We start from the raw sequence: 14,632 nt of genomic DNA on the forward strand, positions 1-14,632 counted from the left end.
TAGAAAAGACCTGTTAGATTTCTGTCCATGTCATATTGATTATAAAATTATCCAGGGACTTTTGCTATGCCTGCTAGAAGAAAATGGGAGAAAGAATATACGAGGTCACTCAATATGTCATTCTCCAGGACAAAAACTGGGACCCAAGCTACTTTTTGTCCAAAATACAAAAAAAAAGAGATGTATTATGGAAGAACTTGCAATTGTAAAGCATTTGGAAAATGTTTGAAGTTGTGCCAATGGGACAAATATTCTTGCACAGAAGGGCGCAGGAACTCAATTCCCAGAAATTTTAAAAAAATTCATTGTGTGGTCTGCCTAAAAAATGAACTCATATACAAAGAGGCATTACAGACAGAGCTTATACAAAGTTATTCACAGCGAAGCAAGGAGCCAAAACATTACAAGAGCAGATGCAGCACTACATGCACAGGAAAGAAATGCAAATGCAGTTGCAACTTCAAATTTTCCACAAGGGAGTTGGGGATCCCTCTTGCAGAAGTATACATCCCTTTCGAAAAGTACGACTACAGCTCCGGCTGAGCACGCTGCAGCAAATGAAAGAATTGCTGCTACCTGCATTGAATAGAGCATTCTTTCAGACTCCAGAATCAACGTAATGTTAGGGGTATAACAGGTTTCATAAAACGAGTCCATTATCAATGGATACCATCCTATTCTTCACAAAAGAACTTGTGTATAAAACAACATAAATTACTTGCAGATCACAATTTCACAGGTTCAAATTAGTTCTGATGATGATTTGGATGACTCAAAATGAAACTAGGAAAAAGAAGCTTCAACTTTGTGAACATAAAAGCAAGCCAGAGCTATGTATTGTACAAGGTGCCTGAGATTCTAAAAAATCTGCAAAAAACAAACAAACAGTGGGATAATTTTGTCTCTTAATATGTAATGTGAAGCATGGACAGAAACCTTCCTAAAAATGGTTGCCTAACCAGATACTTTCATCCACACCAGTCAGATGGGATACCACAAATGAACATATGGAGTTTATAGCCAATATCTAAATTTAGTAGAAATGAAAGCACATGCTAGAAGCTTAATAATTAAATTAGGGCATATTTAATTATTTTAATGTTTCCTAGAATAATAGTTGGTAGAAAAGTATGGTTAAGCAACCTGACACCACCTCCAATTACTGGTCAATCAACTAACCAGTTCACTGACCAGATCCTGAAATTTAAGGTGCATACACATTTTCATTCAGTTTTCCCAAATGCACAAACTGCATCAATAAATGAGTCATCTTGCAAATGAATACTCCAGTAACAATACAAAACAAGATGCCCACAGGGAATCCGATTGTCACACGTCTCCACGCCTAATCACGCGGTAGACGGCTCAACACAAACAACTAAAAGCAAGTAATCAGGTAGAATAATCATGCTGCTACGAGCAGATCTCGTCACCACAGTACCTTTAATCGCAATATATACTTCCTAATGTTCACCATCATCTAGGCGCAACGCTAAGCAAATCAGGGTTCACACGAGGGTGCAATAAGGCAGGCTGGGGCAGTACCAGAAGGCGGTGTAGTTGGTGAATCCGGACGCGGAGGCCATGGCGCAGATGCACGCGGCGGCGAAGACAAACTGGCCTACCCGCAGCACCAGGCCGCCCGACGTCCCGGGGCGGCCGGGCATCTTCGTCATCTCCCCGGCGGCCGCCTGATTAAAAGATGACGCTTTGGCGGCGGCCGGCGGCCATATGGGCAGACGAGGATGCGTGCGGGTTTCGGTGGGCGCCGACGAGGCGTGGGCGAAAGAGCGGCGAAAAGCTGGTGCCGGGGGCCTTGGATTGAACAGGATTTGGAAACTTCAGAGAGCTAGAGACGTCGTTGTGGACAGGAGAAAAGGTGGCGCGTTTCTGGGATCGGCGGCGACCAGACGTTGGTGCAAGGCCATTTGGGTCAAGCAATCTGGGGGAAGGGAAGGAGGCGCCGGTTAACCGTCGGCCGAGCCCGCAGGTCGCAGGCAGACCGCAGCTCGGTGCGTCACTCAGTCAACTGAGATTTTTTTATATAGTATTTTTTTTATTTTACGATTTTTTTTTAAAAATATACATCCAACCAAAAAATTTGCAGATTTATACCACTACAGCCAAATGAGCTGGCTATAGCCAGATGAAACGGCGGTAAGTGCACTTTAGCAACGCCCATTTATCCGGCGGAATTTCCCTAATAAGACAGCTCAATTTCAAAAAATCATAACTACTATATATGAACTCGGATAAAAATAATTTTTTTATAAAAATTAGATCTCGATGATATCTACAACTTTATAATTCAATCATTTTTCATTTGGAGCCATGTTGGAGCTCAAATAATCGGTACTAGAGATTGCTCATGCGTCATAGGCATGGTTGTTCCTAATTAAACAAGCGGGGTCATAGCTTTGCTGAAGGTCATCTTGTTTGAGCGACAACACAATTCAGTACTGTCAGTCTGAATGTTCTCATCTGCCTCTTTTCGATCTTTTACTCTCTCTTCCTCGGATTTTTTCAGGAAACAACACCTCTAGCTGTAACAACTGCCAGATGCTAAGGTGAACCATGAGCTCCGACATCAGCAATAAGAATTAAAGATCAAGTTTGTTGTTGTCCTCAAGTGTCTTCTCGCTGCTGCCAAGATGCTTCATCTTCAGTTTACAAGAGAAGAAATGCACGAGATCAAGCAAGAGGCAAATTACAGTAAGTTGGCCTGGGGGCGCCAGAGCTTTCTAGTTTTAATGATTAGTTGTTCTCTTCTCGAGCTTGAGTTTTCATCTTTTTATGTAATAGTAACCTTGTAAGAATTCACATGCTTCTTCTTAAATGACATAGCGGTACTACCGCCAAGATTTCAAAAAAAGAAAAAAAGAAATGAACAGAGTACGCAGGAAGCATAGGCGAAAGCGAGTGCGAAACACGATTGTAACAAAGAAAAATCAAGATACCAGACAAGTTCTATGTCATTTTTTGCCTGTGCCAATACTGACGGATGCATAGTCACTGGCACGTTCCGGGAACGTTGTTCTGCAAATGGGAACAGGGAATATTTTCATCTCTGCAGTCTAAAAATCCGTCACAAATGTTGTTCCACGTTCCTCGATCTATCATCCCGAGAGCTTCGGTGACCATGGATGGATACCGTTGTCAAGGGCGTCCCGGCCAAACCAGGGACCCAATGCGAAATATTAAGACGGGACTCTAGCGACAGCGGCATCTAGGTTGCCGAGTGTCATGGCCGTGGTCCGTGGGCATCTCACTACTCACGTCTAGCGACTGGAGTCGGCGAGTCGACATCGCGACAGCCAGGCCCGAGTCCGTTCCGCCTTAGCGAGGCGCGAGTGTCAGTGCGCGTCAAGAGATTGTTAGAAATTTAGGCAATTTCGGGCACAATTTAATTCTAAAATTAAATGTATAAACTAGCAATATTTCTATGACTTTAAGGAGTAAAATAAAACATGTGAACATGTTTATACTTATCACACATATAAGCATAAACAATATAAATAACCAAAGTTTCAGGGAGTACCCTGAAGCGGGGCCGTTGCCGGAGGCATTGGCTGCGCTGTTACCAACTGGAGTAGACATCTACTCGGTTGGCCTCAGTCGAAGTAGTCGAACTAAATCGGTGCAGGAAGAAGTTCGCAGTGCAGTCCCGCGAACGGTCACCAAGATGTAGTCGACGTAGTCGTTCGGCCACCAGAATGTAGTCGACGTAGTCGTTCGGCTCGTCCACCAGGAAGCAGTCGTTCAATCGGGCAAAGCCTTAGTATTTTTGAGCAGTCACGCGAAAGCGTTACCCAAAAACCTGATTGCCCGCCTATTCCGTGCAGGATCTCAAGGCGAGCAAGGTTTCGGAGGCCTGCTCACGCTAATTCTGTGCGCGCAGAAATTAGCGTTGGGGAACTCAGTTGTTGCAACTGGAGAGGGAGAAGAGAGGAGCCGAGTTGCCTCAGTGCTCTGGTGCAGAATGGATGAGGGGAATGACACTCCTTATATAGTGACTCAGGTGCTCAGGATCGTTGAACCTGGACACCATCAGAGTCATTTAGGTGATGCGGTTATGACCATTAATTACAGATTTAATTGCACGTTTAATCGCACGATTAATTGCTGTCAACGGTAAAATAGCCATCACATCGCACCACGCCGCACCGCACCTGCACGTCACGTCCGGCCGCGCACGCGCACCGCCCGTCCGGCCGGCCGCGCCGCGCCGCGCCGCGCCTCGCCTCGCCTCGCCACGGCCCCGGCCCCGGCCCCGGCCCGGCCCGGCCCGGCTCGGCGAGGCGAGCGAGCGCGCGCGCGTGTGGTTCACCGTCCTCCTCTTACCGGCTTCACAAGTGATGTACATGAAGTCCACCTTTTAAGTCGGTTGAGATCCTCCTCAATTCCCGGTACGGAATTAAGCATTGATTCCCTAGCATTAATAGTGGGCTTTAAATTCTTTTAATGCTTTAGAATAAATGGGCCAAGCCCATTACTCCAACAATCCCCACCAAGAAATTCAAGCCACACTAGAAATACCCTCATTCCCTTATTGATATACCAGTATTCGACAGAGACTGTTAAGTTGAACTTCCATTTAGGACAAAGGCTACACTTATTCACAACTGTGCAATGGACTAAGCCTTGAATTGCCAGTTTTGTGCAAACAAGTTTGACCAGAGCCATACACTGGTATTAGGCTGCAAAAGCATCCCCGCGGTTTGAAGCTTATAAGTCATACTCCAGGCCCTTCATGAGTTTCTAGAGAATACCCAATTCTCATAGACCATGACCAGTGGTCAAACTCATATAGGTGTGTTCCTTTCAGATGTTCTGTAGGACAACATCTTTGTTTTAAGAAAACAACTCATTTGTTTAAAAGAAACCACCTGGCACACATTAAGGTATAGACCAACCTGCCATACAGATTAGAAGAGAAATGCACCTTATACACGGAATGAGCCCTTTTTACAAAGGTTCTCTTCTCACTGTCAGACTTTAGTTTGTTTCACCATCCTAATTCACGGGATCTCCGATCACATAGGACAGGTTTCCACTATAGAATGACTCACGTGGGTCTCAAGCCCAATTCCATAGATGCATTGTCTATCACATTTCGTGAAAGACCCTTTATAAACTGATCTGCCAGATTTTTAGCAGTCTGAACATAGTCCAGGGCTATAACTCCGGAGTTTCTCAATTTTCTAACAGATTTCAACCGCCTTTTTACATGCCTAGATGACTTCATGTTATCCTTTGAACTATTCACCTTGACAATTACCGTTTGATTGTCACAGTTCATTAGGATTGCCGGTAACGGTTTTTCAACTATCGGCAAGTCCATAAGGAGCTCACGAAGCCACTCAGCCTCAACAGTGGCGGTATCTAATGCTGTGAGTTCTGCTTCCATAGTTGACCTCGTTAAGATGGTCTGCTTGCAAGACTTCCAGGAAACAGCTCCACCACCAAGTGTAAACACATATCCACTTGTGGCCTTTATCTCATCAGCATCAGAAATCCAATTTGAATCACTATACCCTTCTAGTACCCTTGGGTACCCGGTGTAGTGAATTCCATAGTTCATTGTCCCCTTCAGATAGCGCATTACTCTTTCAAGAGCCTTCCAATGATCATCTCCCGGGTTTGAAATAAACCGGCTCAGTTTGCTTACAGCAAACGAGATGTCAGGTCTTGTAGCGCTCGCTAAATACATTAATGAACCAATGATCTGAGAATATCTCAGCTGATCTCGCATTATCCTTTTGTTCTTTCTAAGAATTAAACTGGCATCATATGGTGTTGAGACAGGTTTATAGTCGCTATAACCAAAGCGATTTAACACCTTCTCCACATAGTGAGACTGTGTAAGAATCACCCCACCATTGATCTCTTTTACCAGTTTTATATTAAGGATAACATCAGCTTCTCCCAGATCCTTCATCTCAAAATTTTGAGATAAAAACTCTTTGACTTCCTTAATCACATTAAGGCTAGTGCCAAAGATCAGTATGTCATCCACATACAAGCACAAAATCACTCCTTCAGCCCCACCATAGCGATAGTACACACATCTGTCAGCTTCGTTCACAACAAAGCCGGCAGAGGTCAAAGTTCTATCAAACTTTTCATGCCACTGCTTAGGCGCTTGCTTGAGACCATATAAAGATTTTAACAACTTACAAACCATTCCTTCTTGACCCTTTGATACAAACCCATCCGGCTGATCCATATAGATCTCCTCTTCTAACTCTACATTGAGGAAAGCCGTCTTAACGTCCATCTGATGAACGAGAAGACCATAAGAGGTTGCCAGGGAAAGTAACACTCGAATTGTGGTCAATCGGGCAACTGGTGAATAAGTGTCAAAGAAATCTTCTTCTTCTTTTTGGGTATAACCCTTGGCCACAAGCCTAGCCTTGTACTTTTCAATAGTACCATCTGGCCTAAGCTTTTTCTTGAATACCCACTTGCATCCAACCGGTTTACATCCATAAGGACGTTCAACGACCTCCCAGGTTCCATTAGACATGATAGAATCCATCTCACTCCTTACTGCTTCCTTCCAATAGTCAGCATCAGGAGATGAATATGCCTCTTCAATGATTCTGGGTGTATCATCTATGAGGTATACAATGAAATCATCACCAAAAGACTTTACAGTCCTTTGTCTCTTGCTCTTTCTCGGAGCATCATTGTTATCCTCCTCAGGATTTTCTACAAGTGTATGTTCATTGTGTTCTATCGGCTCAGCAGAGCCATCATCCTCGATGAACTCTTGCCTAGATGAACTTGTTTCATCTCTCATGGGAAAAATGTTTTCAAAAAATGTATCATCTCTGGACTCCATTATAGTACCAACATGCATGTCAGGTACTCCAGATTTCACTATTAAAAATCTATATCCAACGCTGTGAATAGCATAACCTAGAAAGATACAATCCACAGTTTTAGGTCCAAGCTTACGTTTCTTGGTTATTGGCACACTCACTTTTGCCAAACAACCACATGTACGTAAGTATGACAGTGTTAGCCTTTTCTTCTCCCATTCCTCGAATGGAGTTATCTCTTTATTCTTTGTAGGAACACGGTTTAGGACATGACATGCAGTCAATATAGCCTCACCCCACCATTCCTTGGAAAGTCCCGCTGTATCTAACATGGCGTTAACCAAATCCGTTAGAGTGCGGTTCTTTCTTTCGGCAACCCCATTTGACTGAGGTGAATAGGGAGGCGTCCTCTCATGAATAATACCATGTTCCTCGCAGAATAAAGTAAATAAATTTGAGAAATACTCGCCACCACGATCTGACCTAACTCTTTTGATCTTTCTCTCAAGTTGCTTTTCTACTTCAGCTTTATAGATTTTAAAGTAGTGTAAAGCTTCATCTTTTGACTTCAATAAATAGATGTAACAAAATCTAGTACTATCATCAATCAAAGTCATGAAATATTTTTTACCACCTTTTGTCAACACTCCATTCATTTCGCACAAATCGGAATGAATTAATTCTAAGGGTGCCAAGCTCCTTGCCTCCGCGGTCTTATGAGGCTTACGAGTTTGTTTTGATTCAACACATACATGACACTTAGAATTTTTGACAAAAGTGAACTTTGGAATTAAGCTCAAATTAGCTAAGCGCATCATACAACCAAAATTAACGTGACAAAGCCTCGAATGCCAAACATTTGTTTCATCAACGTTAATAACATTGTATGCAATTTTATTACAAACATCTGACAAAGAAAGACGGAACAAGCCTCCGCTTTCATAACCTTTTCCAACAAAAGTACCAAACTTAGACAATATACATTTATTGGACTCAAAGACTAATTTGAAACCATCTCTACACAGTAGAGAGCCGCTGACTAAATTCTTCTTGATAGTGGGGACATGCTGCACGTTCTTCAGCTGCACGGTCTTCCCCGAAGTAAACTTCAGATTTACCGTACCAACACCAAGAACACGCGCATGTGATCCATTCCCCATCAGCAAGGAGGAAGTCCCGCCGGTCTGGTAAGAAGAGAACAAAGAAGCATCAGCACAAACATGAATATTAGCACCAGTGTCAACCCACCACTCGGGTGAACCAAAAACTGAAAGAACAGTAGGTAATAAATTACCGTACCCCGAAGTTCCTCCAGGCTCGCTAATAACCATGTTGGCGGAGTCGTTGCCTTTGCGGTTCGGACACTTTGCAGCAAAGTGATCCGTACTAGCGCACACATAGCAAGCTCCCGTCTTCTTTTTCTTCTTAAAAGTGGTTGTCTTCTTAGTCTTTGGTTGGTTCTGCGGTGGCTTTTTCTTGTTCTTGTGGGAGTTGTTCTTCTGAACAAGATTGGCACTTGAAGCACCAACAACTCCTTTCCCACGTATGTCCTTTGCTCTCGCCTTCTCCTCAACATCAAGAGTCCCTATGAGTCCATCTATTGTGAACTCCTGTCTCTTGTGTTTTAGATAAGTAGCAAAGTCCCTCCAAGAAGGTGGCAGCTTAGAGATTATACCTCCAGCCACAAACTTATTGGGTAACACACATGGAGACTCTTTGCTGCAATTTTTGAGATCTTTTGCCAGAGTATGTATTTCATGAGCCTGTTCCACTACAGAACGGTCTTCGACCATCCTGTACTCAAGGAACTGCTCCATGATATACAACTCACTCCCGGCGTCAGATACTCCATATTGAGCCTCAAGAGCATCCCACAATGCTTTGCCAGTTGGCAGCTGGATATAAGAATCCACCAGGTTATCACCGAGAACACTAATGATCAAGCCTCGAAAGAGGATATCAGCCTCATCGAACGCACTCCCTTCCTTTGGAGAGAATTGTTCAGGCTTACCCTCTTTCACATGGATCACTCTCGATAGTGTTAACCACAGTATAAGCCGCTCTTGCCAACGTTTGTAATTTGAACCATCAAAAGGTGGTGGTTTGATTGATGCAGCAAAGCTAGATACCGAAAGCCTATTAACACAATTAGGTTTTTGGATTGTTAGAAATTTAGGCAATTTCGGGCACAATTTAATTCCAAAATTAAATGTATAAACTAGCAATATTTCTATGACTTTAAGGAGTAAAATAAAACATGTGAACATGTTTATACTTATCACACATATAAGCATAAACAATATAAATAACCAAAGTTTCAGGGAGTACCCTGAAGCGGGGCCGTTGCCGGAGGCATTGGCTGCGCTGTTACCAACTGGAGTAGACATCTACTCGGTTGGCCTCAGTCGAAGTAGTCGAACTAAATCGGTGCAGGAAGAAGTTCGCAGTGCAGTCCCGCGAACGGTCACCAAGATATAGTCGACGTAGTCGTTCGGCCACCAGAATGTAGTCGACGTAATCGTTCGGCTCGTCCACCAGGAAGTAGTCGTTCAATCGGGCAAAGCCTTAGTATTTTTGAGCAGTCACGCTAAAGCGTTACCCAAAAACCTGATTGCCCGCCTATCCCGTGCAGGATCTCAAGGCGAGCAAGGTTTCGGAGGCCTGCTCACGCTAATTCTGTGCGCGCAGAAATTAGCGTTGGGGAACTCAGTTGTTGCAACTGGAGAGGGAGAAGAGAGGAGCCGAGTTGCCTCATTGCTCTGGTGCAGAATGGATGAGGGGAATGTCACTCCTTATATAGTGACTCAGGTGCTCAGGATCGTTGAACCTGGACACCATCATAGTCATTTAGGTGATGCGGTTATGGCCATTAATTACAGATTTAATTGCACGTTTAATCGCACGATTAATTGCTGTCAACGGCAAAATAGCCATCACATCGCACCACGCCGCACCTGCACGTCACGTCCGCACGCGCACGCGCACGCGCACCGCCCGTCCGGCCGGCCCGGCCCGGCCCGGCCCGGCCCGGCCCGGCCCGGCCCGGCGAGACGAGCGAGCGCGCGCGTGTGGTTCACCGTCCTCCTCTTACCGGCTTCACAAGTGGTGTACACGAAGTCCACCTTTTAAGTCGGTTGAGATCCTCCTCAATTCCCGGTACGGAATTAAGCATTGATTCCCTAGCATTAATAGTGGGCTTTAAATTCTTTTAATGCTTTAGAATAAATGGGCCAAGCCCATTACTCCAACAGAGATGAAGCGACATCGGTCTTGCCTTCGGTGTCGGTGATCGATTCGAGCGCCGCTACGGCTGCCGAGCGGAAGGCCGGGCTTTGGGCAATCGATAATCGGAAATACGATGTGTGACTTCTAGGTGCAATTTGGATTTTGTTTTGCTGCGGACTAGACTGCAAATTAATAAAATTGAAGTCTCCTATATTAATGTACATAAGATATACTTCATATTTTGAGGGAGGTTTTCAAATTTGGGGACCTGTGCGTTCCCACGGTCCGCACGGGCCAAGGACGCCCTGCAGTTGTGGTCCAGTTTCTTCAAATCTGTGCACTTCATAATTACATTCATCCTGCGGTTCCTCAGGAGAAACTACATGCACATATTTCCCATTCCTCAGTTCCACAGTTCCCCGCTTAACTCCACAGAAACCTGTCTTGAAAGCATGATCACACCAGAATCATTGATAGGAGCTCTCGCATATATATCCCGGAACAGAGAAGAACAACATCTTCTCCTTCCTTCTTCTGGCTTTTCAAAAAAGAAGAAGAGCAACAACAACAACTAGCCGTGCACTGATTGCCTATGCGATGAAGTCTGGGAGCACGGGTGTCTGCTGACACGGATCGTGCTGTCTGCAGCGCCCGTGCTGCTTTGGCGATGATTTGTTAACACTTTCAGCGCCGGCCGTTTCTTTCATGTTAGGCCTTGTTTAGTTCCCAAAAAAATTATACAGTATTCGTTAAATCGAATTTTTGGACACATACATGAAGGATTAAATATAATTAAAAAATAACTAATTACACAATCTAACTAATTAGCACGAACTGAATCTTTTAAACCTAATTAGTTTATAATTGAATACTATTTGTCAATTAACAACGAAATGTACTATAGTACCAAAAACTAAATTTTTTCACCAACTAAACACAACCTTAGGCTCAATATTCAAACCGGACCCGTATTCGCTGACGCGTCGCTAGCTCTTGGTAGTAGTAGTACTCAGGCCGTGTGTGGTTTGTGCTACTCTAGGAGTAGCATAAACTTTGACCGTTAATTACTAGTATTAAATGAAGGCAGTTTGCAAAACTAACTTTACAACCCCTGCGCTACTTTGCGAGACGAATCTAATGGGGCATTTGACCGCACGATTAGAGATTGGTTACTGTAGCATTACTGTAGCCAATCATCAACTAATTACCGTCATTAATCGCAAAAAGTTATACTCATTTCTAAAAAAAATTTACAAATAAACTTCATTTATTACTTCATGTATTGAAGGTTATCTCGTTACGCTACTCGTGCTACTCGTAACCTATCACGACCCGCTGCCTCATCAAATAATTAATGGTTCGACGAATCAAAGCTAGTATGTCCACTTCGTCCTTCAGACGGAGATGCCGCCAGATCGAATCAATGGGGGCGGCACGAGCGACAAGGGTATAGCTAGCTATCCATAATTATCGTACACGGCACTGGACACCAGCTGGCCAGCCTAGTAACCGCCACCACCGCGAAGCCCTCGGACGAACGAACCCGCCGCCGCCGGCCACCATATATACCGGCGCACACAGCTACCTCGACCAAGCGGCCGGTGTGCGCGTCAGTGTGTCAGTGCGTGTGCGCAGGGTGAGGCGGAGGAGATGGCGAGGCACTTCGTGCTCAACACCGGCGCCGAGATCCCTTCGGTGGGGCTCGGCACCTGGCAGTCCAAGCCTGACGACGTAGGCGACTCCGTCTACGCCGCTGTCAAGGTTACATCTCTTCAGATTACTATACTTCTCCCTGCCGCCATTCTCGTCTCTGCTAGTGCTAGCTGAACTTTTGGTGATCCCATTTCCTCCGAGAGAATCACGAATATGATCAGATTGTTTCCGAGTCGTGCAGGCAGGGTACCGGCACATCGATTGTGCCAGGGCTTACCGCAACGAGAAGGAGGTAATCACGCTCGCTCCTGCACTCCAAGCATCACGGTTACATGCTTTGTGTGCAATATTGTCTAGAACTAGATTCAAATTGAGCAACAATTATTGGAGCATGGAAACGTAACGTCCACCTTTGTGAATTCAGATTGGTTTGGCTCTGCAAAAGCTGTTCGAAGAGGGTGTAGTGAAGCGTGAAGACTTGTTTATCACCTCTAAGCTATGGTAAGATAAAAGCTGTGGGGTTACTTTGCAGTTCATGTTTTGATGAGTATTATTATGCTTGTTTGGAGGTTTTAGTCCATGCATCATCTCTATCTCATCTGTAATTGCTTTTAGGCATGATCATCATGATCTAGAAGACGTATGAGGTTTTAGCCCATCATGTCTAATTGATCTGTATTTGACTATTTTCTTTAGGCATGATCATCATGCTCCAGAAGATGTGCCAGAGTCGCTAGGCAAAAGCCTGAACGACTTGCAGCTTGAGTACTTGGATCTTTACCTTGTATGCATCTTCCATTTCAGAATCATGTTTCATTACCAGTTTTTTTTTACTGAGTTGGCCTTTGAGTTCATGCTAATCAGTGTACAATTTTGTAGATCCATTGGCCATTTAGACTCAAGAAGGGGACTGACTGGAGTAACCCTGAAAACTTTGTCCCACCTGACATCCCTGCTACTTGGGGAGCAATGGAAAAGTTATATGATACTGGCAAAGCTCGTGCAATCGGTGTGAGTAACTTCTCAACAAAGAAACTGGGTGACCTTCTTGCTGTAGCTCGTATACCACCAGCTGTTAATCAGGTGGAATGCCATCCGGGTTGGCAGCAAACTAAGCTCCATAACTTCTGTCAGTCAGCTGGTGTTCATCTTTCTGTAAGTCTGCAGTATACCTATATATTTCTGTCACTTAAAAGGGGCGGCTTGCTTATGTTAAAGAACTATGTTCTTATTGCATTTTGCAGGCGTACTCACCACTAGGTTCACCTGGTTCAGCTTGGATCAACAGTAATGTCCTTAAAGAACCAGTCGTTACCTCAATAGCAGATAAACTTGGGAAAACTCCTGCACAGGTGGCCCTGCGCTGGAACATTCAGATGGGTCACAGTGTACTACCAAAGAGCCTGAATGAGCGAAGGATAAAGCAAAATCTTGATGTTTATGATTGGTCTATTCCAGATGACTTGCTTGCAGAGTTCTCTGAGATTAAGCAGGTTTGTTGATACTCTTTACATAGTATAATACTTAAATGGGAACAACATTGCACTGAAATTTTATTTAAATCAGGCATCTTTACAGGATAAGATGATTTGTTGGAATATCACCATTTGGATTCATAGGATTTGACTTTATACTGACAAGATATAAAGAAATCCATCCTTATAGTCTCTTCTTCGTTGGAGCATGATATTTTGCCAGAATCAAAACCTCTACATACGTCGTCCTTTTTTTTGTTGGAGCATGATAAAAATAATCCTCTCCCTTGAATTACCAATTGTTTTATTGAAGTATAATCATAACAGAATTCCAAAAGTTTCATGCAGCATATGGTTTTGCTGCATACTTCTTTCTCCAGTCAATCTTGCTCAAACTTCAGATGATCTTTTTTTTTGCGGTTTCTGAAAATAAGTCCCAAGGGTTCTTTCTTATTTTCTAAGATATTTTTCAAGAGAATTTTTACAATGATTGAAAAAATAAGAGCCGTCCATCTGACAAAATCATATGGTGGTCAAGGTAGGAAGTACCTAGACTAAAGTACCTGGTAGTAAAAAAATATGGGACCAAGTACGAAAAAATGGGACCGAATATTAATTTAGTTTAATTTTTATAAATACCTTCCATTGATCAACGGCTAGAAAAAAAATTCAAGGCAAAAATATCTGAAAGTACCAATTGGTACTTTACAATCATTGTAACAAACCTCATTATTCAAACCAATGGAGCAAGTTAGGCTGACTACCTTATCTTATGGCCCTCAGGTTAGGCTGATCAGAGGCGACTTCACTGTTCACCCGCAGAGCGTTTACAAGACCCTCGAGGAGCTCTGGGATGAGGAAATTTAGGAATGAAATTGGAGTTCATCCTGAGCAGAGAGCAACATATGTAGGATCCGGGCACTTCATATATGCTCCTACCACCATATTTGCTGGTTTAGTGGGCGATTCAATCACTAGTGTCACCCTAGATGTTAGTTCTCTGTTCAGAGTTGTTTGTGCAGTTAAAGTATCTGGCAGCATTTTATCCTGTGCTACTATTACCAGCGTGTATCTAAACCAGAGAATTGGCACCATTCATCCTTTAGTTTATCTATCCCTATGAATTTTATCAGAATAGTATTGTGCAGCACCATGATCATTGATCCTCCATTGGTTTCTTCTAAAAAATTGCTGGCGTGGCGGGTCTTTAGCCACGGGGGCTGATGGTGGGTTTGGTTTCGGGTTGGGATCAAGCCTAATCTAAAGAAAAGCCGGTTTAGTCTAGACATTAGGAATCGCACAAGCATAACGATATGAGTGTCTGAGTTATACTATATAATCTTAAAAAAAATTACAGCTTGCTCCAGTTACCATCTGCCGAGTTCTCGGATGAGTTTGAACAGGATGTGGGGCCGGTTGGAACTCGAAGCCCCAAGCATCGGTTCGCTTCTGCTC

General features: G+C 43.8%; 1 protein-coding gene and 1 long non-coding RNA gene across 3 annotated transcripts; one reads left to right on the plus strand and one right to left on the minus strand.

The window, feature by feature from the left end:
• Positions 1–203: 203 nt before the first annotated feature.
• On the minus strand, positions 204–2,000 carry LOC120671844. Its single transcript, XR_005673889.1, has 2 exons — positions 1,546–2,000; positions 204–576 (listed from the first exon to the last, which is right to left on the minus strand). It is a non-coding gene; the product is annotated as an uncharacterized LOC120671844 (long non-coding RNA).
• Positions 2,001–11,454: 9,454 nt separating this feature from the next.
• On the plus strand, positions 11,455–14,336 carry LOC120673108 (NADPH-dependent aldo-keto reductase, chloroplastic-like). 2 transcript variants are annotated; one of them, XM_039953797.1, is made up of 7 exons: positions 11,455–11,810; positions 11,944–11,994; positions 12,127–12,203; positions 12,399–12,486; positions 12,582–12,857; positions 12,947–13,195; positions 13,961–14,336. In XM_039953797.1, the coding sequence occupies exons 1-7, from the start codon at positions 11,700–11,702 to the stop codon at positions 14,042–14,044; spliced, it is 936 nt and encodes a 311-aa protein (XP_039809731.1). In that variant the 5' UTR covers positions 11,455–11,699; the 3' UTR covers positions 14,045–14,336. The 2 variants fall into 2 exon arrangements, with proteins under 2 accessions (XP_039809731.1, XP_039809732.1); XM_039953798.1 differs by lacking the exon at positions 13,961–14,336 and adding an exon at positions 13,269–13,556.
• The last annotated feature ends 296 nt before the right edge of the window (positions 14,337–14,632 follow it).

The sequence above is a fragment of the Panicum virgatum genome, chromosome 5N (assembly GCF_016808335.1).
Source record: "Panicum virgatum strain AP13 chromosome 5N, P.virgatum_v5, whole genome shotgun sequence".
NCBI lineage: Eukaryota > Viridiplantae > Streptophyta > Magnoliopsida > Poales > Poaceae > Panicum > Panicum virgatum.

Excerpts from the sequence above, each read along its gene's own strand:
- LOC120673108 (XM_039953797.1), top strand. The coding sequence starts at position 11,700 with ATGGCGAGGCACTTCGTGCTCAACACCGGCGCCGAGATCCCTTCGGTG. Across the intron at positions 11,995-12,126 it reads CTTACCGCAACGAGAAGGAG|ATTGGTTTGGCTCTGCAAAA; the intron begins GTAATCACGCTC and ends TTGTGAATTCAG. Across the intron at positions 13,196-13,960 it reads AGTTCTCTGAGATTAAGCAG|GTTAGGCTGATCAGAGGCGA; the intron begins GTTTGTTGATAC and ends TATGGCCCTCAG.